Source organism: Perca fluviatilis, chromosome 11 (assembly GCF_010015445.1).
Source record: "Perca fluviatilis chromosome 11, GENO_Pfluv_1.0, whole genome shotgun sequence".
Taxonomy (NCBI): Eukaryota; Metazoa; Chordata; class Actinopteri; order Perciformes; family Percidae; genus Perca; species Perca fluviatilis.
Window position 1 is genome coordinate 7812313 of NC_053122.1, and position 24969 is coordinate 7837281.

A 24969-nucleotide genomic window follows, 5' to 3' on the forward strand; every position below is an offset into this window, starting at 1 on the left:
ACTGTTGCGGCAGCAGCTGATCTCAGGTTGTGTTAACCAATGAAATAAGCTTGGGCAGCACTTTGTAAGATGCAGAACCTGCACACTCTCGGGCTTGCAGCGGCACATGGCTCAGATTTAGTGCTGCCCTCTCTTAGACGATTAGTCGACTAATCGGCCGTTTTGGTCTTAGTCGACTAAGATTTCAGGGTTTCCCGCAGCACTTTGCAGCTTAGGCGGCCGCCTAACCAACACACGACTACCACCTTAACTATGTCGTCAAAAAAAAAAAAAAAATGTGTGCGTCGTTGTTTGTGGGAGTATGTAGTAGTAGCTGGGGCATACCCGGAGCGTTGGCATATGGCAGGCAGAGAACATTTATATATGTTTCTCTGTCCTGTTCTTCACATCAGTGAGGCTTTCTTCTCTTGTTTCAACATAGTGAATACATGACTACATGACTGGAACTATCCATAACCTCTCGTCTTTGAGACATAGCCGTTGTCTGTTATTGTTTTTTTTTTATCATTACACGCTATTACGGTTATATTACGCTATTCACACAGTGAAATTACGTGTCCTGTTTTTATTTCACGCACACTATCTGCTTTGAGTGAGTGAAGCTGGGCTGAGCTCGGTTATCTCAGAGCTGTTTGTTTTGGAAGAAGAGTTGTCAGGCGAGGTGGAAGAGAGCATGTCACGGGGGATAATGGGAGCCATGCGTGTAACACTGTTATAGCACGTTTTTTAAATAGTTTACGGAGCTTAAAATTGCACATTGCAAACTGTTATTTTGAAAAGCTGGTTATTTATTACTTATTTAAATTTAATATTTAGCATTTAATAAATAATTGTTAAATAGTAGTACAGAGTCTGTGTCTATCGCACAAACAGATTCTTCATAAAATATAAATTTACAAAATGATACGATTACCAGAGCACCACAGCAGACGCGTATACCGAATTGCAAGACCTTTTGCGAACTGTAGCCACAGTTTTGCACAAAAATAATCAAATATTGAAACTTAACTTTAGCAGTCCATAAATATCAAGCCTCAATCTTAATAAACTAACGTGTCTAACTGTGTTGAGGAAGACTTCCTATAACACGAGACTTTGTCTGGATGGAAATTATTACTCAGTCAGGTTTGTAGTTATGAGATTGTCAATGAGTTCCACCACTGACTCCTGCTATTTTTTATTTTTATTTTTTTATAAGTTTTGATTTCTTGGTTGGTCTGCCCGGAAAAGCAGGGAGGACGTCTTGCGATGGAGGACTGACTGCTTTTATCGGTTTGTGATTTGTTTTTTTGTGGTAAACACAAGATTTAAAGCGGTGCTGTTGCATGATTCCTTGTTGAGAAACAGTTTTACAGATCGATTAAATCAACTAATTGATTAGTCGACAAAACCGTATGAGTGTTAGTCGACTAAGATTTATTTATTTATTTTTTGTCGAGGGCAGCTCTACTCAGAACCACTGCTTTGAGTATGTGTCTTTTAATGTTTACATAACAATATTATCTACACTGTAATTAAATGCTTCTTTTCCAATTTGAAAAGTCACTCTGGTGACCCCTTAAGGCCCTTATTGGTAGTGGTTTTATGGCATAGACTCTTTATTGACTACCGAGGTCTGGTAAGATCACTTCTTTCTAACTCCACATCACCAGATTCTTTTCATAATTTTAAACTTGTAGTCTTCAGCCCTAACCGATGCTGACTCAACACTCAGACTTCACACAGCTCCCTCTGGAGGCACAAAAGGCTTTAGACCAGGGGTCTTCAACGTTTTTTAAGCCAAGGACCCCATAACTGAAAGAGAGAGAGAGCAAGGACCCCCTACTACATATACTGTATAAAATGAAGTTGCATATTAAACTGGGCCTACACTAACATGTGGGCAGCCTAAAGCCTTTATACCTTTTTTTGTATAGAATACTAAGCTATTCAAATAATAATTGTTGGCCTGATTATATAAATCATCTTTTAGTGTTACACATAGGCTACATGTGCCACAGTAAATCCTGAGGATTAACTGTATCTGTGGATGGCTATCTTAGTGACTACATTACCTATAGGCCAGTAAGCCTGTCATCAGAAGGGATTTATATGTGAATAATATGTTGAATTCATGTGTAGACTTTTACATTTTTGAAAAAACTTTCACAAAATTAACAATATTTTGGAGTCCACCCACCCTTAACAACGTTGACACTGAACATTGGCACTGAGCGTAAATCCTGAGGCCGGTGTGACACACGCAATTTCTCAATCTAGCAGGGGAATTTACTAACACCTCAGATGTTAATTCAATTCTATTTTATTTTATTTATAGTATCAAATCATAACAAGAGTTATGTCAAGACACTTTACAGATAGAGTAGGTCTAGACCACACTCTATAATTTACAAAGACCCAACAATTCCAGTAATTCCCCCAAAAGCAAGCATTTAGTGCAATAATAGTCACAATAAAGATAATGGAACTATGACTAGAAATATTAGTCGTAGTAGTTCATGGCGTAGCAGGGCATAGCAGGACGTAGCAGGACGTAGCAGGGCACTGCAGACACATGAGACCAGACACAATTGATCTCGAATTTGCTTAAAGTGCTGCTAAATAACACTTGATGGCAGAGTTGATTTTTGTGTTAAGAGTGACGTCATTGTGATTCGGCTTGTAATTTGAGAAGTTAATTGAAAGAGGACTAGTTATATACAGAGGGAGTTTTAGCAGAACCAGAACTACCCAACTGTATTGTACGTGTGCAATTATGAGTCCGTGGCTCATTGCCTGAAATAAATCACAGAGCACCATGGTACATGGCGTTCAATGGTTTTCGAACCAGAGTCTGAATCATGCATATACAGGGTTCAACAATAACGGTTGCCCGACGGCCCAGGGCAAGCAAAACGCCACTTTGGGCAAGTAAATATAAAAACCCGGTTGGTAATCAATTGATTTGAATTGGCCAATTTAAGAATTGAGTTTGGCGCTTGGTGCTTTTAAAAAAATGTTTACACGTTAGATGCTTTCAACGTTTGACATTCCTTTACGCTTTTTTTACGTATTTGTTTTCTTTTTCGATATTTGACATATTTTTTTTCTAAACTTTTTTTTCTTTCCTCAGATTTCTTTTTATAGGGGCCAGTAAAACTTGACTTCGGGCAAGTAGAATTTTTCACTTATCCGACCGGACAAGTGAAAAAAAAAAGCTTAGCGTTGAACCGTGATATATAAAGTGTATCACCATCGTTGATAATGCACAACGTTGTAGGCTGCACAAGCCTTTTTCTGCTGTCTTTGGAGAGGCAGGACACCAATTTTGTGTTCTGGATGTGGCAGGTGGAGCCATCCATAGCAGCCATAGAGAGTAAGTTTGGCTGCTCAGTGGTGATGGAGGTTTCACCTCACCAGCGGTGGAAGAAGTATTCAGATCCTAATACCACACTGTTAAAATACTCTGTTACAAGTAAAAGTCCTGCATTAAACACGTTGCTTAATTAAAAGTATGGAAGTAGAAAAATCCTCCCATTTTAGAAACGACCCAAATAGTTCTGTCAATCAACTAAGTGTTTAAAAGGCTAATCGTTTCAGCTAGACTTATATATTGTTGGGTAGATTAATTTATAATAAAACATCGTTTTTTATTTTATATTAACATGTGTTTTGTGTGCAACATTTTTTTTTGTAAAGTAACTAAAGCTGTCAGATGAATGTAGTGGAGTAGAAAGTACAAAATTTCCCTCTGAAATGTAGCGGAGTAGAAGTAGAAAGTGGCATGAAAAGAAAAGACTCAAGGAATGTACAAGTACCTCAAATGTGTACTTAAGTACAGTACTTGAGTACATGTAAATGTACTTAGTTACATGCCACCATCTCACCTCATGAAAGAGTGAGCAGAATGGAATACACCATCAATCCAAAACATGTTTCCATCAGCCTTGACCTAATCTTTTCAGCCATACACCAACCGTTAAAACGCAGCCAAGTATAGAAAATGTCTGAGTAACATTTGAATATATTGAGAGGAGCTTCAGTACTGACACGGTCTCCGTCTCCGAACATGCTTCCCCTGTGGAACGTGCAGCCTTTAGCATATCAATGCACAGTGTTCTGGCCAATCATCAACCAGCTGCTGCTGTATCTGGCCCAATCAGACAATGGATTCTTCTGCTCTTTGCTCCAGTCTGTACACCTGCTAGTTTGTATGAGGAGACACTTGACTATTTGAAACCTGTGTGTTCACAAATAGCTGCAGCTCACCGTACACAGCCTGAAGCTTTTGGGTTTCTGCATTTTTTTGACCCTGTATGTATCTCATCGTAACCATTTAGAGAGTTACAAATATCTTATTATTTTGGATCCAAAAATGAGGCTCAGACCTTGCATGAGCGAGGGCTATATCACTATTTATATACACTACCGGTCAAAAGTTTGGGCTCACTTAGAAATTTCCATTCCACTCCATTACAGACAGAATACCAGCTGATCTGAGTGGGTGGCTGATCTTTAATGCAATATCTACATTGCCCATTATGAGCAACCATTCATCCAATGTTCCAAAGGCACATTCTGTTTACTAATCTGATATCATTTTAAAAGGCTAACTGAGAAAACATTGGAGAACCCTTTTGCAATTATGTAAGCACATAATGTAATCTGAAAACTGCTGCCCTGGCGACATATCACAAAAAAGCTGCGACATATCGCGAAAAAGCTGCGACATATCGCGAAAGACGCTCAGAGATTTTTTTGTGTTGGTTGAAAGAAAACTGCACTTTAAAATGTAACTGTGTCTTTTTTTTTTTTTTGTGGTGCCTTTTATATTCAAATTAATGTTCAGTTTGTTCAATTAAAGAATGTTGGAAATGTTTCCTTCCATTTGTTTGAAATTCAAAAAGCAATTAGTTTTTATTTTAGCCGAATACTGAAAGCAGCAGATCTGAGAACACTTTAATATCTGGTTATTTATCGCAAGTAATATCGTTATCACGATATTCAACAATGTTATCGTATATTTCCCTCATATCGTGCAGCCCTAGCTGGAACCATGTTAAGAAATGGATTCCTTGGCTAATTGTTGCAGCACTATGTAGAATGCTATCTCTAATTCCTATTTTTTCTTGCAGCTCAAAGCTTTCAATTCCCCTCTGCATGCAAACACAGCCATTGTTTGATGAATGTGCCCGGTTTGTAGCTCTGCTTCTTGGTTAGACAGCCCGAGAAGAAGCAGTCCCTGTTCAGAAGACCCAATGAGAAGCAGCAGCTGACAACACAATCCTCTGGTCTGACGTCAGCGCGCGGCATGCAAGAGCATCGATTTCAAGCCTCAGACAAAAAAACAGCGTGCACACAATGGTTTCTCAAGATTACTTCTTTTATTTATTTTTTTAAAAAAAAGATTTGTCAATTATTTGTCAAAAACTGTTTTTGTTGCAGGCCTCTTTTCTGTAATCTCTGCAACAGAGCTGCTCCCGCCTTGGTCCACCGAAAATCTAAAACACTATAGCTCCTCGTTTGTGTGACTGCTGCCTTCACAGTAGTCTGAAATCCAAAACAGAAAGACCAAAAAAAACATGAGCCAGAGAGATGAAGTTAATGACTTGTGAACAATAATTAGTAGATGAATGAAAATCTTGGATTATTTTGCTAGGTTGTGTGATGTTGATTTATGACACAAAAAACTGATTTAAATCAGCTGGAGGTCATCGTGACGATTCTAGAGAAGTGGACAGTTTGAGTTTGTTTCTATGCTATAGAAATGTCTTGGGATAGTTGTGTCTTTCTTTGAAAATAAAACCTTTTTGGCGTACAGCTGATTCAGATTCTCACAAATGGCCTCTCTGTCATCTCTGCTGTTACATAACTGCCGCTGTTGGGGAAAAACCTTGTATGTCCAAAACTGTCGATTTTCAGGACATGAAATAAAAGAAAATGAGTAATTTGAACAAAAACATTTGAAATGAGCCATTTTTCCTCACACAAAAATCACCTCGTCACTGTTTAAACATTTGTAAAAAAAAAAAAAAAACACAGACAGACGTAAAGGGTGACCAATAGCATCGATTCATGAAAAAAGATTTTTTAATGACGAGATATGGAGATACAAGGTTTCTGCCCGTCAGCGACGATAAGGCTGTGCGCGGAAGCTATAAGCAATATAGGATGATGAACCCTCGTGTTGTCTTCCCGCTGACCATGCACTTGTTGTCATCTAGGGTCCAAATAGAAAATTAAAAGTATTTTTTTTATGATTTTGACACTTTTTCCGGCATTTTTGTCCATTTTTTGGGGCACTTTTTTCAACGTTTTTGTCGCTTTTTTCGACTATAGCCGCTTTTTTCCCTACCATCAGTATATGCGCCACTAACACCAACTTATTATCAATACTTTTACACTTTTTGGGGGGAATTCATGATGAATTAACCTCGTATAGGAAATTATACCTATTTGTTTTGTTAAAAAAAAAGCTGAAATTATGAATTAATTTGACTAATATTAGAAGAACGTATGTTGATGGATAATCCCAGAGTTGTGTATGTGAAAGTTTAGTCAGGATACTGTTTAGAAACCATTTCATTTTTTTTCTCTAAATGCTATAAAATTGAATTAAATTAAACTCAAAATCCAATGAAAGTAGCGATCATTACTTTGACCTGCGAAGCGCGTTGTAGAGATGTTAATTTGGGGGTAATATAGTTATAAAGAAACCCATATTTCAGATGAAGACATTTTAAGTCAAAATGGGTCAAATTTGACCCGAGGACATCACGAGGGTTAAACGGACTACAGATGGGAAAGTCATCTTCCTTTGTCGTAGCGAAGGGAAACGCAGAAACAAGCAAACTGGATTTCAAATGAGGTTTTTTTCTACAACAAAGAGCACGTGAAGTCACTTTCCAAAAAGGACTCTGATCTCGAGAAAGAAAGACAAAGTGATTCCAGTGGACGTGAGGCGTGACACAGATATCCTGTGTGAGGGGGGAAGGGGGTGAACGTTAAAAATCCAAAGAGCTGCATCATATCTGTGTGGAGAAGCGGTGGTACCTGAGACTCTGTTGCATAACTCCTCGTGCACGTGCTCTACGTCCTGGCTGAACAGAGAGATGATATCATCCTCCAGCTCCTCGACCACGGCTTCACACTGAGAGGAAAAACACGAGAAAGAGACTTGGCCTGGGGGAAACGGAGCTCGCCCATGCATACACCACACACACACACACACACACACACACACACACACACACACACACACACACACACACACACACACACACACACACACACACACACACACACACACACACACACACACACACACACACACACACACACAGTGTGTCTTATTCGCACAATGGCGGTCACGCCGTTTGCAGGGCGGTGGCCATGTTTTCCCTTCTGTTTGCCAAAAACTGTTCAGCCATTTTGACAACTCCACGGTCGCGCCGCTGAAGCACAGATTCACTGGGAGCTTCGTATCAACTTCAAGCTGATAGTAGTTCGGACTCCATTATTACTTCATGGATTTTAAGCAGGTAGTCCTGGAAAGAATTTTCATTTTCTTTTTTCAAAAACCTGCGCTAAAAAAAAAAGCAGCCACCTGACCTGCAACGTGTAAAAGAAACCATTTTTGCAGCTTCTGTGTATTAAATTAAGTGAGCAGCAAGATCAGGTTCAAGCTGAGTCAATCCTGAATCCTAAAAAACAAAGCACACGGAGCTCCCATTCTGAATCTACAGTACAGGCCAAAAGTTTGGACACACCTTCTCATTCAATGTGTTTCTTTATTTTCATGACTATTTACATTGTGTTCATTCAAAACTATGAATGAACACATATGGAATCATGTACTTAACAAAAAAGTGTGAAATAACTGAAAACATGTCTTATATTTTAGATTCTTCAAAGTAGCCACCCTTTGCTTTTTTTGATAACTCTGCAAACCCTTGGTGTTCTCTCAATGAGCTTCATGAGGTAGTCACCTGAAATGGTTTTACCTTCACAGGTGTGCTTTGTCAGGGTTCATTAGTGGAATTTATTCCCTTATTAATAAAAAAGCAAAGGGTGGCTAATTTGAGGAATCTAAAATATAAGACATGTTTTCAGTTATTTCACACTTTTTTGTTAAGTACATAATTCCATATGTGTTCATTCATAGTTTTGATGCCTTCTGTGAGAATCTACAATGTAAATAGTCATGAAAATAAAAAGGAAACGGATTGAATGAGAAGGTGTGTCCAAACTTTTGGCCTGTACTGTAGCTCAAGCTCATTAAATTAGCTCGGGCTTTGAAAACGTTGGGTCGTTTTCAGGGCCGTCTGCAATAACCAGCTCTACAGGATGTATGGTATGGCAAACTAAATATGGACATGAATCTTAAGCATCCCGGCAACCCAAATTAAGACGGTAAAAAGGAAAAATTAAAGCATTTGAGGTGGTTCTGTTCCTTTCTACTTTGCTTTTTCTTCTTGCGCGGAGAACCTTTATCAAATTCACTGAACGGCCCTGATCCAAAACATGATTTTTATAAATGGTTTTAATTTAAAGAGGTAAGGTGGACCTAGCCTTACAGACTGTGTATGTATTCCACTAGAAAAGGATGTTATGTTGACCCTGTCACATACAGAATGAAGACAACAGAATTAAAACTGCTCTCTGGTGTTAACTTGATATGATCGGCAATATCTGAATGAATCGTCACAAAAACACACAAGTTGCATTCGAGTCATTCTGAAGGAGAACATCTTTGGATTAGTTACTGCAACATGTGATCACAGTGAAAGCCCTCAGTATGTTACACTGCAACAGGACAGACACATAATCCACATTTTTGTCCCATACATAAATAACACTACTAATACAATTTAGTCACTCCTCCTGCGAGGTGGACACGGACACATCACTAAATTCAAACAGGTTGCCCCACACAAACTAGTCAACTTTTTTCAACCCACTAACTGCAGGTGGAACTGTTGACTGAACCAATCGGCTTGCTAAAATGTGACACGGTTAGATGAAAAAGTAAAAGGAGGTTATACTGCAACACGTGGGATCTGAAATGTGGGCAATGGAACTTCCCGTGAAGATTCCCAGAGACTTGAAAGTAAAAAAAAGAATATATAAATAATTTTTTTTAAATTTAAGTATATGTTCAATTTTCTGAGTTCTAATTTCTTAGATATGTGTTGTTTTAATAGTTCCTATGTGTAGCAATTATTTCCCCTTTTTTGAGATTTTTCTATAGGTCTAAAATTAAGTTCGGTAACTGACGTAAATTGAACTATATAACACACACACACACACTCACACACACACACACACACAAACACCTACATTTAAAAAGGATTGGCAGTTGAGTTAATTAAATAGTTTGGCCTTCTGAAACTATAAACATCTGGAGGTTTTGCTACAGTAGCATTACAACTGCCTTGCACTTCCTGTTTACGCCACTGATTTATTCTGATTGGACAGTGCTATAAATGTTTCCTAGCAACTAGTTCACACAGGGTCTCCACAGCAAAGACATTCCTTCAGTCTCAATGGATCAACCCAATTTAGTAAATGAGTAGTGTGAAGGTAGCTAGTTACTGAGAACCTAGAGAGAACTTTAAGCACAAACTTAGTGAAGGATTAAGCTGTGTGTTGTGTGTGTGTGTGTGTGTGTGTGTGTGTGTGTGTGTGTGTGTGTGTGTGTGTGTGTGTGTGTGTGTGTGTGTGTGTGTGTGTGTGTCTCAACCTGTCCTGATCTAATGCCCTCCAACCCTATAACACAGTTATGATTATGGATTACAGCTCTAGCAGAAATACACTATACATTACGGTTTAATTATGCACTTTTTCTTTACTCACTGCGAATTTCATGGAGTCGGATGCCTCAGGTCCGTCGAACTGGAAATTTTTAAAGTCGGGGAAGTCCCCGGTGGCCCCGCTACTCCTGGGAGCAAACCTCATGTACTGTTTGTGCTGGGTGTCGGGGTCCACATGGAGGGCGTAGTCGCTCATGCTGTTGCACACCCCCTCCAGGAGCTCGCTGAGGTGAGTCTCGGAGCGAGCGAGAGGTACCTGACCACACCACCGAGAGACAGGGAGGGGGGACATGGAGACCAAATTTTGAGCTGTTTGGTAGGCGTCAGTGTACGGACGTCCTGGGTCCCGGCCAGGCCTGGATCTTTGGTCATGTGACATTCTTCATCTTACTCTCCCAATGTTTCCTAAACTAAATCAAAACACATGCCTCAGAGTTAAGGGTAAACGCACGTAGACCAAACTGGAAATATGGTAAAAGTGAAATAACCTAAAATTAGTATAAAAAAAGAAAATTGAAACGGCACCTGTGTCACTGCCATGGCACAAAATGGTTAGCTTATGCTGAGGAAAACACAAAAGTCTTTATAGACCAGGCTGATGGTGACAGTCCTCAGAGTGTGGGTTGCCCCGGTGTCAGCGGTGTTCCAGCGCGGGGTCAGCTGGGCGACCTCTTGTTTCCGCTGTGTTTTCTCCATCCTCACTAACAAACCTCAACCTCCAACTCTGACTTTTAACCTGCGCGCATACCCTCCCCACCTCTCCATCCAAACTCCACCGTCCTCTTCCTCCCCCCTCCCCCCTCCTCCTTTTGAGGACAAAACAGCGAGGCGGCGGTGTCTAGACGGGTCAAGACAGGTGCAGCGCCCTGCTCCGCACCATTCCCCCCGGAAGGAGATTGGGTGACAGGGGTGACGCCCGCGGGGGGATGAGGGGGCGAGGACGGTGGCGGTGAAAGGGGCCCGAAAGGAGGAGTGGGGGTGGTGCTCTTTACACCTCCAAGCAGGGTTGGAAAAAGCTGACGGGAGGGGTTGGTTTCCTGAGAAGGGTGGGGTCAGCGGAGGAGATGGGGAGAAGCAGGAGGCCTCAACAGAAGCCAAGTGCAGGGTAAACAGCTCATTTTCTCAGCTCCTGCACTGCTTCTGCTGCTCTTTTCTTTTTTTTTTTGGTCCATTCATTCCCCCCCCCCACCCCCACCCCACACACACCCTCTACACCCTCCAATGATCAAAGGAGGAAATCTTCCTTGTCTTCTTTGGTCAAAAGGTGGCAGGGTGGGTGTGGGGGGAGGGAGAGGGCTAAGGGGGGTGCAACGGAAGAGAGGAAGAGGGGAGGGGTTGGAGGGCATCTTGCAGATGAACTCGGATTTTTCTAACAATGTAGATATATTATTCCCTGACCCCTTTTGTCTCTTTTCAGAATTGGCTGTGTTCCCTTCCGGGCCAAGCCCACTGATTACATTATACATACACACTAACGCACACACACACACACACACACACACACACACACACACACACACACACACACACACACACACACACACACACACACACACACACACACACACACACACACACACACACACACACACACACACACACACACACACTCCGAGATGTCACAAAGTGACAAAGGGCCTCTCCGCCATCTGTGTTCCTTCCTTTGCGTTCCCAGTTTTTCTGCCTCTTCCTCTGCTCCGTCATAGTAAAAAAAATAATAAATGATTCCAAACCCGTTCGCTAATCCCTCTGTCTTTCAGGTCCAGCCCACCTATTTAACATCGGATTCATTCAGCACAGGATCCCTTGAGCTTGACAGCACCGTTGTGCTGAGGAGGAAGGAAGTTGGCCGGTCAACAGAATGCGTTACAGCACCGGGGGCCAAAAGGTTGGAGGGCGAGCACCGAGGGATGTAGGTCACGCAGGCCAATGACGATGAGGTTCACCTATCAATCAAAATCTGCTCGTGATGACTTTGACACCAGTGGCGACATTTCGTCCACTGAGTGAGGGGAAACGAGTGATAACGTCTAGTCGTTTGGGGGGGGGGGGCAGATGTGAGTGGGGCTGATTGTTTTCATTATCTACTGATGTGCACATGACTTTCTCGATCAATTAATTAATCATTTGGTCTAACAAATGTCTCGTGTTGTTCTACCGACATTTCACAAAACCAAAGATTTTCAGTTTCCAGCAGATCAGCCCATCTGAGAGGCTGGAACCAGGACCGTTTCTGTCATTTCTTTATACAATTAGGCTCCAAATCAAAATTGTTGTTGATCAATTTTCTATCGATGGACCCATCTTCTCACCTCTACAAACACAGGATACAATCATCTTTGCTCAAGGTCTGCTTACTAGCTTTTATTAATATCTTATGGGCTTCATCAGCAGATGGAGTTTGCTCATTTGTCATGGAGACGGCTTAGTGGCTTATTTATTATTACTTACTTTTTTTAAATTCATATTATTAATTATAAATTAAGTTTATATCGTCAACCTTCAGTTTCCATGATCCAAAATGTATCTTCAAATTTAATGTTGTTCTTGATATCATGACATTTGGCCTAAGACGAATTAAAATGTCCTTTGAGTTCTATTCAGTTGAGTTTTGGGAGTCGTGGGTAGATGGTTTGGGTCATCCCATTGACTCTTTATTCATGTTTATTATGGGACAGAGCTCAAATATACATACAAATATGCTTTATCAGATATTATGATGGGTATGATTACAGCCTCAAATAATCTGAAGGCTTTGGAAATTAGCTAAAGCGTCAGATTTTATGGATTAGGCAAATACAATGAAAGAGATAGCATTTTTTTAACTAGATCAATCTGGTAGTTTTTCAATTTGTAATATAAAAGAAGTATAAATAGATACATATATATATGTGTGTGTGTGTGTATATATATATATATATATATACATATATACACACACACACACACACACACACACACACACACACATACACATATATATAAAATAAACAAACTACAACTAATGACCTCTCGTGAGTGTGACATGTTTTCTTTTCATCTCATTGTTGACTGAGTCTTTCATGTCTTGTAGTTATGTCTACTCGTGTTAAAGTACTTCATTAGTACTTTTACTATTTTAAAATAAAAAATAAACTGTCCAAAGTAAAAGTACACTAGTGTTAATCAGCAAAATGTAGCATATACCTATAAAAAGTACTCAAAATGGAAAATTACCCATTTCAGGTATTTATATTATGATGCATTATATGATTATTATTATTGATGCTTCATTACATAAGTATCACTTACATGTTGCAGTTGGTCAGGCTGAAGCTAATTCATTCTTCATTTATAACAACGCATCATTTTTATTCAGTTCAATTCAATTTTATTATAGTTTCAAATCTTAACGTTATCTTGGGACACTTTACAGATTACAGAGTAGGTCTGGACCAAACTATAATTTACAGTTTACATTTGTATATGAAGACAGCTAGTACTAGAGCTGTCAGGTACATGTAGTGGGGTAGAAAGTTAAGTGTCCTACTTTTGCTTAATAAGCAGATAAAATCTTGGGTTGTATTGTTATTGTCTGACATCATAGGATCATCAAACTATACAAGAACTTTGGGACATCTCATAACTGCTCAAAGGTGTCATGTATATGAATTTGATAAAACGGAGTTCAAATTTTAAACTTAAACTGATTCCTCAATTCTATCAAAAAAAAAAAAGGGACAACTCCCCCTGCCCGACAATAAAACCACATCGGTCCATCTCAGCCCGTGCTTGGGACTGAGTCTTTATCATGCCATGCTACAAAATGGTTTGGAATTAAACCCCTTCCTTGCCAGTCGGAGTCTTGTGAAAGGGAGCTGTCAGTCACAGTGTTGTTTGAAGAATGGGGCTGGGGGGCGGTGGTGGCGGTGGGGGGAAGAGACCGGTTGGGCCAGAGAATAGGCTTCTCAGGGATGCTATCCTCCATTCAATTCCCATTGGATAGGGAGCCATTATTGCACCGCTGTGGACAGGGGCCTTTCAATTTCATTGTCCTGGCGTTATGGGCCAATGAAGACCCATAAATTAATAATAATAATGATATTGTCATCAAAGCGGCGAGTGGAAGGAGAAGCTGAAATGTCATTTCTAACCATTATGCCGTTTATGGCATGGATTAGTGGATAAGAATGTCCGCGATAAAAGGCTTGATGATAATAATATCACTTCATTATGACACAAGAGAAATATTGAAGCGATTTGTAATTAGCTGGCAATTCTGACTGTAAATGATATGCGGCCTTAGAATAGCATTAAACCATAGCCTAGAGCTTGTCCATGTTTGCAGATTTGAAAGATGGAGGATGGAGAACAGGTGACGCCTGGCACAGCGCTTAAAAGCAATAGGGCAACATTTTGGTGAAATAAGCTTAGCTGGTTTGTTTGATGAGAATATAAATATAAATATCAATTCAGGGTTGTTGCTAGAAGGGATACAGCTACAGCCAGAAGTTACGCAAAATCTGGCAAAATCTAATCTAATCTAATATAATAATACAATTTTAATACTTTCACCCAGGAGAAGTGTTCATTCATTCAGTTTCCTAAATTTAACTAGTCGTTTTGGGGCCTAAACTTAAACGTCGTCGCCGTAGCTGTATCCCTTCTAGCCACAACCTCAATTCAGAGTCAGGGCAGGGTTAGCTTGGAGTAGCATAAAGACTTGAAGCAGGGGGATAATGCTAGCCTGGCTCTGTCAAAAGGAAATTAAAATTGTTGTTTTAGGAGGAGTTACACGCTGGTGCTATTTCTCAGTGGGAAGTCAGTGATGGATCATGTCGTCGTTGCCGGTCGTTAGGATCTTGAGGAACAGTGTGATGCTCTGTTCACCCTTCCAAGTATTCAAAAATACACCTAGAAAGACCTCTAAAGCTAACATGTTGGATCTTGTTTATACTGGTTAATTTATTCACAAACAGGAACATAAAAAACAACTTTTTTGTTTCTGGACCACCTCCATCGCCTGTGTGCAGCTTCCTGACGTCTTGTCATCACGGTGAGGTTGCCAGGTTGGTACCATGGTGCCTGTGCAGAGATCAGAACCCAAACCCGTACCCACCAACCGTATCTGGCTACCCACACTATAGCTGGAGACTACAGTGTAATGGATGGATACACGGTTAGCTCGTCAAGAAGTAGTTACAGCTTGTAACTCCCCCTCAAACCAAACGTCGGTTGGTTGTTGGTTAGGGATCGATACCGAAACTCTGTGCCAATATGACACCAGTTCCAAATGGCCGATATCTACCGGACCGAATGACAACTCAAATTGCGGTGCCTCAATTCGGTGCCACTTAAATGCCTGCTCTGCACTCCGGTGGACGTTAGAGGCAACAGAAGCATCACTGCACGTGACGCTACTTAACATTACACTTGGCAGCAGGTAAAATTAGCCCAGTGCTAGCTAATTGCTGGCTTACACACAGTTTAAATGCTGAAAGCTAAACGGTCCAACCTCTTGGGTGTATTTAACAGCGGGACTACAACAGTCTACAGCTAAAGACACAGAGGAGACTAGCTGCACCACGGCCACCGACGCTGTGGGAGTTGTCGGAGAAACAACACCGACGGGGCTTAATGGTGCGTTCAATTGCAACTTGTAAGCTCGTGGTGCATTCAAAGTTATTGTAAAATATCCTTCTGCCATCTAGTGGTTCTTCATTTTTGTCAATTAACAGCAACTGACTGGTGAAATAAGTTATTGTTATAAGTTATTGTTAATACAATTCTAAATAAATTCTTTAAATTTGACCATACGGCCATATGGCGCCGGTTCAGGCACCGGCACTGTTTTAAAAACATTATTTTATCACCGCTAATGGGAAACAACCCAAACGATACCTAACCCTAGTGTTGGTCGTGGATTTTTGTTTCACTTTGGAGGGTGTACAGAGGTCCACACTGTTCCCCCAGTAACGATGACATGATCCCTTACAGAATCCCCACAGAGAAACTGTTCTAGGACATAACTGCCCTTAAAACCACAAACCTTCTTTTATACATTTCTGTTCATGGATTTAACAAACAGGAAATGGAAATGGGGCATGCTAGTAGCTGAATGTTTGATGCAGGGGCCTGTTGCATGTCCTCTCTCTTTCTCTCTCTCTCGATTTAACCCAGCGGAGAGAAAATGCAAAACCTCTCTGGATTTAAAAAAAATAAAAAAATAAATTCAGTTAAACTGCATGTCACCTCACTCAGTCACATTTCTGTGCCATGATATTATGTGTCACTGTGTCAGCGTGTCATTTTGCATCCTCTCATTCTCAATGCATGACTTCCCACCGGTCACTATGAGATCAGCTCACCGCACCAACTAAGTTCAATGTCTTTGGAGGCCCTAAATGTGGCATTGTTGCAGCAGGCAGGTTTAACTTTTGTGCCACGGAGCAGCCCCATGCCCCCAGGAAGTCCTACTGTGAGGAGGCCAAAGAGCAGAGACTTAAAACCTGCAAATCCTCCTCACTGATGGCATCTAAGCTGTGACATCCCTCCCTCTCCGATTCACACTAGGTCAAAAGCTGCTGAAAAGGAGGGAGCTGGGAGGGCATGGGATCAAGGTTTTGGCTTCTTCTGTGGCTCAGTAACATTTGATTGACCAAACAATGCAACAGGTGGAGGTTCGTGTCAGCTAAGGGCAGAGGAGGAGCTCATCTCTGGAGGAACCACAACTCTCCTGGGCCTGGTGACTACAGCATGACAACCCAAACTCTTTTCACCAGAAAAGCTGATCTGGGTTGCAGTAATGAATGCAAAGAAGAATCCTCCACTGTTGGATATATAAACCAGGGTGTCTGTCCATGAGAAAGTCCGAGAAGACATTTTTAAGACCAAAAATGTAGAATAAGTAAATAAATAAATCATGGAGTAAGGGTTCAGTTGCCAAGTTCGGTTTAGTTCAGTATTACAGAGATTTGGAGCACCCAAGTCTTTGAGCTAGAGTCCAAGTCAGGTCTCAAGTCTGTCGTGGTTATAATGAGTGTATTACCTGCTGCGTTCCATCCAGACTGCTTAGAACACTGCGTAGCTATATATAAAAACGTTCATTCATCTTTTCACAACATCGGTGACATGTGCGACATGTGTGTCAGGTGTGACATTGTACGATCTGTCCAGGGACAGCAGATGTAAAATAGCCTTTTGGCACACTGTACATTTTGTTTCATGTATTATAAGTGCGCATCGTCCCTGTTAAATAAACCTGAAATAAATAAAATAAATCTAGCGACAGTCAGAGTTAACCTCCAAAGAGGTCTTGTTTGGGCCCTGTACTGTAGGACGTCTTTAAGCTAAGGCTTTAGTTCATCAGACGTTTCCTAAAAATAAAGACTGTTCACGAGTCCAGCGTCCCAAGTCCGAGTCTGAAGTCCTTTGAGGATAAGTCTCAAGTCAAGTCTGAGACAGTGTAAAAATCACAGCTCCAGACAGAGTATGTGGTGTGATGTCTTTGCGTGGTCCATTTTCTCACACCAAACGATGAGCGGGACCAATGCGAGGTATATTGCCATGAGCTGTGTACTGACCGAGCCACAACCTTGGTGATAAAAAATAAATAAAAAATGAAGCCAACAAGAAAGTGCCAAAACTGGAGTTCACCGAGTGGCCACTTGAGGCTGCCTCGAAAAGGGAGTCAATCCCCATAGCAACCCCATGTTAAAATGCTAAACTATACAGCACAATTAAACATGTTTACAACCTGAACGTCATACTATTAATTTAAAAAGGACGAGTGGGAGGTGGGTTTGCCTTAGTGGATCGGCAGAGCAGTTTAAAAATATTCTTTTAAATACATGACATAAGCATCAATTTAGTGAGCACGTTAGCGTAACCTTTGCCTGTGTGTGTGTGTGTGTGTGTGTGTGTGTGTGTGTGTGTGTGTGTGTGTGTGTGTGTGTGTGTGTTTACTGGAATTATTTGCTGTAAAATGACACACAGACAGAGAGAGAGACACACACACACACACACACACAGACACACACAGCTAGGGGGGCAAATTAAATGAAATCCAAGTAGAACCCACGGGGGGCACAAGAAGAGTAATTAGCATTCATATCTAAATTAATCCACCTTTAGACAACTGCCTAATGAGAAGCCAAGAATGACACAGATAGCAGCATGAATGGCACCATGAAGGACACTTTAGATTTTGGATGACATAAATGCAGTATCCATCATGGGGACTAACCACCATAAGGGCTGGTGTTCAAATGCTTCAGATACTTTTGTCATAGAGAGATAAAAAAATAAAAAAAATAAAATAAAAAAACCTTCATGCTGTGTGGAGTCTCGGCTTGTTTTTGTCATTAGCCCCTTTCACACAGCTTGTTCAAGGCGGTAATGTTGCACCGTTATACGCCTCACTGTTCCGTTTAAAAAGATACATACACGAATTGGGGGAACAGAGTTGTTTCCCCGTTAAGCCAGCAACAGAGGTAGTAAGCAGAATCGCTTGGTTTTTTATTGAGAGTCCCCTAGCGGCATGTTTAGAATAAAGATATTTTAGCCCTTTCGTCCAGCCCTCTTGACTTACTGTGTGCAAGTGTCAGTACTTAAAAGGCCAGGAAATCAATAGCAGAGCTGGACACCTTATGATAGCCTGGTCCCTGGGCAATAGAGGATATCCAGGTTCCAGTGGGATGTGACCTCATTAGACCAAGAACAATAACCTGAATCCATAGTCTCACTGTGTTCACACAGCATCACACACACACACACACACACACACACACACACACACACACACACACACACACACACACACACACACACACACACACACACACACACACACACACACACACACACACACACACACACACACACACACACACACACACACACACACACACACACACACACACACACGATCAATCCACTCTGAGTAAAGGACTGCAGTGATACCTCCACATCACTGATTACAGTATAATATTGAAGCGTTGCTTTATTTTGAATGAGGCAAGCCCAATGTGTGCATATGAACTGAAGCAAAAACTAGGACTGGGAATATTGAAATTACCGGCACACTTTTAACTGAAACTTATTCATATAATGCAAGAATGACACGCAATAACATGGGAAACAGGGATGTCTAGGCATCTCTATTCTGATGTGTCAGCATATACTTACACCACCACATACCAGGGTTTTTCCTGCATAGAGGAATTCGTGGCGCACCCCAAAGAGGTTTTAGCCAGCACCAAAGGAAAATCCCCAGCACCAAAATAATAGAAATTAAGACTAACAAAAATAGCAATTCAAATCCTCTCTGAATGTGTTTAATAGCAATTTACCAAACAAGCATTGAAAAAGCAGAACATAATCTTGAATAGGAGCGCTAATCCCAGTGTTAACGTCCAGAGTCTGGCTGTGCCGGGATTTAAACGGTGGTATTTAAATATTAATATTAGTTTCTGAAGCACTTTTGTTGATTGGGGTTTCATTTACTCAAGCATAATATACATTTACAATACATACATTTTTCTTTATCAAATTTTTCAGAAGTAACAGGATAATGCATGTAGATTTATGTCAAATAAGGTAACACAGACTCTTTGCCCTTACTGTATGTGGACCGATCATGCTTACTGCCGATCATGCTTACTGCGCGCCACACACACACACACACACACACACACACACACACACACACACACACACACACACACACACACACACACACACACACACACACACACACACACACACACACACACACACACGGGAAAAACTCTGCATGCTACTATAACTCAAGAGCTGTAGGAGACAGATGAGTGGTAAGAAGGGGTGCGTGATATATCGACTCAATATCATTATTGCGATATCACGTTGCGCAATATTATATCGAAAGTGTCACGATGAGTATGCAATATTTTGTTTATTTTGTGGAGCGCTGCGTCCCGTCCGTCGGCTGTGTGGCTTAGTTGTGTTTCATTTAGAGCTTGAAACGCTGTAATGATCATGTTTCATTGGCCAGTTACAGCGCCACTTGCACGTTAGTGCACGTCAGCGCACGGGTCCACTACGTGACAAACCCTATGGATCGTACCATGTGACGTGTGTGCATATTTGGACAGAGTGACAGTGTAAGTGAAGAACCAGATAGAGACAACAACACGGAACGAATCAGAGAAGCGAAAGAAAAGCTGTGTCCTCTTCTCTTTATTTATTTTATGTCCTGTTCTGTAGACATGGTCCTTATTTATTTATTCATGTTGGACCAGTCCAATATGACTGTCAGTTGAAATAAACCTTGTGTCGTATTTGTTATGAATGTATTTTGATGCGTTTTCCCATAACTTTTGTAATTTTATATAGGTTTAAAAATATCGAAATTAATATTGAAATCGCAATATTCATAATCAATAGCGCAATACTATAGGGGCTAGGGCTGTCCTCGACTAAAGAAATTCTTAGTCGACTAACACATACGATTTTGTCGACTAATCGATTAGTTGATTTAATTGACAGAGCTGTGCACTTTGAGAGGTGGTTAAGACTAGAAAAGAACAATATAAATGTAGTATTTAACCATCTGTAAAACTGAGTTTCTCCACAATTAATCCTGCAAAAGCACCACTTTAAATCTTATGTTTACCATAAATGTGCTCATAAGTTTCTTGGAAATGAGTAATTAAGCATGAATAAGCATAAAAAATGACTTATCAACTAAAGAAATCTTAGTCGACTAAGACCAAAACGACCGATTATTCGACTAATCGACTAAGAGGTGGCAGCCCTAATAGGGGCTTATTTTGTCAATATTGTGCCTCCCTAGTGGTAAGGTGAGGGAATCTTTACATGCACATCTGTGTCCCGTACCTTTTTGTCTTTCATGGTTCCATCGGGGTTGAGTCTAAAGCCGCCGACGTTGATGGTTTTCTTAGGGTCCACCTGACTGATGGAGTAGTTCAGTTCATCCACAATTGCCCTGCATGCTGGGAAAACCACACGTAAAACCCTCAGTGACGGCAAGAAGACAAGCGGTCAGGAATTTAGTGAACATCAGTCGATACGTTAAACGGAAAGGTAAAAAAACAAAAGGTTCTTTCTTGGTAACTAACCAGTGCTACATGTCCAACAGTGAGCATGTCCCTCATAATAAACCAGGATAAGCTACAGCTGTCTGATAAAACGCAACAGGTGTCTGTCTAAGAGATGGGAATGAGTTCTTGACAATATCGATCACACACGTACAAAATGATAGTTGAAACTTATCAAAGCACGGTTAGTATCAAATGCAAAAATCTGTCTTTTTTTTTTATGACTGGATTTGATTTTTGAATTTTTAGTCATCATTCTTATTGGGCACAGATGTTTAAACATTGACACTACTTTTATTTATGGATCATGCTTACTTGGGATAAAAACGTTTAGTTAACCGGACTGATTTGGGATTTTTAAGGCCAAGACCAATATCAATATCAATATCAATAACTCAGTTAAAAACATCCAACAATGGATATAATAAGACATAGGCCAATATTCATTTTACAAAATAAACACATACGTAAGCATTTTTGAAAAAGGTATCTCTCAAATATGGTAATTAAAAGGAGTGGGACCAAGATAAGTAGAGTCGGACATTTTACAGTGTAAAAATCTACTTGTCAGTGCTCTCTGGTGGACAGACTACTGAATGGAGACATTGTTGGCATGTTACACCACAACTTATGTTACTTATTTGTAGGGATGCACCAAATCTAGGATTCGGTCAAATATTGGGCTTTTTGACGGGGTTCGGTTTCTGCCGAACCTTCGAACTTTTTTCCACTGAACCGAACCCTATGCTCGCGCTACGCTGGTCGACGTAATGACGCCGCCGTTGATTACGGGAAGGTGTTTACGTAGGTGGAGCGTTCAATGCAGTACGCTGGGAGAAAGTGAAAATGGAACTGGTGAGCAGAAAAAAAGTCTTGTTTGGCAGTACTTTCAGTCAAAAGAAGGCCATTCAAGTCCAGCTATGTTCAATGTTCAATTTGCAAAGCCAATTTGTCTCGTGGCGGCAAGGACCCTAAACAATACACAACATCACCGCTGTTGAAACATTTGCGTATGAAACATCTGAAAGAATACGAGTTGTGTATGAAGGAATCTACAGACAGCAGCCAGAATGCAGAAACTTCAGGTACGGCAAAGGAAGTAAGTAAGTAAGTAAACTTTATATAGCACCTTTCACAGACAAGAGGGGTCACAAAGTGCTTTACAGTAAAAACAAATACAAACAACACATAAAATACAATACAAAACCATATGGCTAACTAAATGCTTGTCTAAAACGATGTGTCTTTAGGTGTTCCAGAGCCTTGGAGCCACCACAGAAAAGGCATGATCACCTCTTGTTTTCAAACGTGTTCTGGGAACGGTTAAAAGGTCTTGGCTTGAAGACCTTAGAGAGCAACCAGAAGTGTGTGCGTGCAATAGATCCTGGATGTAAGAGGGAGCTTGGCCATGCAAGGCTCTATAAGTAATAATTAAGATTTTTAAATGCACTCTAAAACCAATCGGTAGCCAAAGAAGAGCCTTAAGCACAGGAGTAATGTGCGATCTCCTGCTGGTCTTAGACAAAAGTCTTGCTGCTGCATTCTGAACAACTTGCAATTTGTCCATAGATGATTTGTTTAAACAAGTGTACAGTACATTGCAATAATCCAAACGTGAAGAAATAAAAGCAAGGCCAGTCACAGCTAAAAACTTGTGTTAACCAGACAATCATTACCAGCTTCATTACTTCATTAATGTGTTTACTGTGTTAATGGACTGAGGATGGGAGTAGGATTCGGTATTCGGTTTCAGATTCGGCAGAATCTTAACAAGTGGATTCGGTATTCGACCGAACCCCAAAAATCTGGATTCGGTGCATCCCTACTTATTTGTTTTTCTTTTACACTTAAACCAAGTCGCCCATGCTGGCATTTCACTGCCGTGCTGTGACACAACTCGCCTCACCCTCTCCTAATTCTGTCACCCCCTGGCGATCGGATCACCTTTCGGCGATCTCGAGTAACCACGATTGGATGATATATAAATGATCGCACAACCCAAACCTAGTCTTGTTACTTTCCAATAGTTCCTTTTGGCTCAGTTTTTGTCTCCTTTATCTGTGCTAAGTAACAGTATAGCAAGCAGGAAAATTATTATGAACAATATTATTTGAGTTGCTTATTTGTTGCTTATGTTGCTAAAGATCTCATTTATTTTTCTTTTCTTTTCTGATTATAAGCTTTACTTTGTGTTTTTTAACATGTTCAATAAATTGACAAAAAAAAAAACTTGTGTGCATAGAGTTACATGCATGGTCGCACATGATGTTACTCTCCTAATATTGCAGATGCTGCTGTTCAACATTTGAATTGCAATCCCTTGTGACAAGGCATTGCAATTCAAATGTTGAACAGCAGCATCTGCAATATTTCATGGAATACAACCATTCAGTTAGAACGCTGGTGACTTACCAGAGCAGTAGAGCATCTTGTCTCTCTTTCCCTGGCTGCTGCTGATGAAGACAGATAGCACCATCACAGTCATCTGAACAATCCATGAGGCCATACTGATAACCAAACAAGACAGACGGACAGACAGTTATACTGATAATCTAATTAGACAGTAGCACATTCTCAGTTAACTCTAATTCATCACATTATGATGTTTTTAAGTGCTAAGGGATTTCAATTAGCAAAATAAAAAAAATAGCCTTTTTTTTATTCAAGTTAAATATTATATTAGTAATTCACTGGCATTTATCGATTTTCTAGTGATTTGTGTCATGATGAGGGTAGCAGCTCCTCCTGAGCCTCTCAGTGCTGGCCTGGTGTATTCGGTAACGTTACCTTCTGCAGTAATAATGTGCGACTCTACTTCGGTAAGGTGGGAATGACAGGTGAACCAAAAAGTAAACAGGTTACACTGCATTTTAACCTGTGCTGCTTGGTGTATTGGACGCATGCCGAATTGTAGACCGACTCAAGTCGAATCGTAAAATATATTTCACTGCGTTTTTGCTGCGACGATTGTTGGTCAGTCCGCAAGACCAAATTAAATTCCTAGATTTCGCAGCGGGGTTTGGTGGCCCGTGCTGTACACATCGGAGCTAGCAGGTAGCTTGTCTTACCTGGCGAGGAGAGCAAACTGCACTCGAGCTGGCAGCGGACGTCAAATGACAGCGGTGTTATGAATACAATGATGTGCTGTCATTAACGTTTTTTTCTGCACGTAGCTAGCCTACTTATATTTTAGCACAAGTTATCGATCTATCACCAACTGACAGGTTTCATTATACTACATTACAAGTTTCCGGTCGTAACTTTCAAAGTAAAACCTATATTGTTTAACAATTTGCAATATTTGAGTAATACACGGGCAGTAACATGTGGAGTAACAATTGTTTTCCCAAAATGTGAATCCTCCATTACTTTATCATACGACTTTACTCCACACAAGACGATGTCTGCTTTAATCTCGAAGGCACAGTCAAACTTACTTTTCCTCTCACTCTGCCTAGCTAGTTCGTTCTGACTTGGCGCAGTTGACAGTGAACCGTCGTGTCGAAGACTATTTCCCCGTCTATATGTGTTTCCCCCGACCTAAATCTGAATCAGACCATATCTCCAACCCTAACCACGGAGGAGGGCGCTACGAGAAACATCATTTTAACAGTAGGGGAACATTATTGGACGGGGGGACAGACTTACGTGCCCAGCTGTGGTGTAGCCACGTTCAGCCAGGCTTCAGCCTGGTCAGCCAATCGCGTTCCACCTCAAAGAGCACGGACCAATCAAACAAATACGGTGTGTTCCAGGACGCTTTTGTTGAATGAGGAAATCAGATACATGTCTGCTTACAAATACAAGAAAATAGATCACTGTGACCGTACAGTGCAATAAATGCAACGTTATTTATTAACCATGCCCAAAACAACAACCCTGTCCTTAATATGATCAGGTAAATACAATATGCAGATGTAGGCTTTTATAAAAACCAGACTTTACATATGTAGCTATAACTCATAAAATGTTTATATGTATTGGTATGTTTATAAAAATCTACACAAAGGTTAAATTAATTGAATGCTGAAATAAAGTAGGCTGTTTGTGATCGCTGTAAACTGTAATGGATTTTAAGAACTACTTCCAAATATAAAATC

At 40.6% G+C, this 24969-nt stretch overlaps 1 protein-coding gene across 3 annotated transcripts; it reads right to left on the reverse strand.

Annotated features, from left to right (window-relative positions):
* Window positions 1–5434: 5434 nt before the first annotated feature.
* Window positions 5435–24634, reverse strand: cnpy1 (canopy FGF signaling regulator 1). Of its 3 annotated transcripts, none has more exons than XM_039816718.1 (6): window positions 24518–24634; window positions 23282–23376; window positions 20649–20764; window positions 9835–10047; window positions 7033–7129; window positions 5435–5529 (listed from the first exon to the last, which is right to left on the reverse strand). In XM_039816718.1, exons 2-6 carry the CDS (start codon window positions 23373–23375, stop codon window positions 5489–5491), a joined length of 561 nt encoding a protein of 186 aa, XP_039672652.1. In that variant the 5' UTR covers window position 23376; window positions 24518–24634; the 3' UTR covers window positions 5435–5488. The 3 variants fall into 3 exon arrangements, with proteins under 3 accessions (XP_039672652.1, XP_039672650.1, XP_039672653.1); XM_039816716.1 differs by lacking the exon at window positions 24518–24634 and adding an exon at window positions 24307–24495; XM_039816719.1 differs by lacking the exon at window positions 24518–24634 and adding an exon at window positions 23938–24063.
* Window positions 24635–24969: the final 335 nt, after the last annotated feature.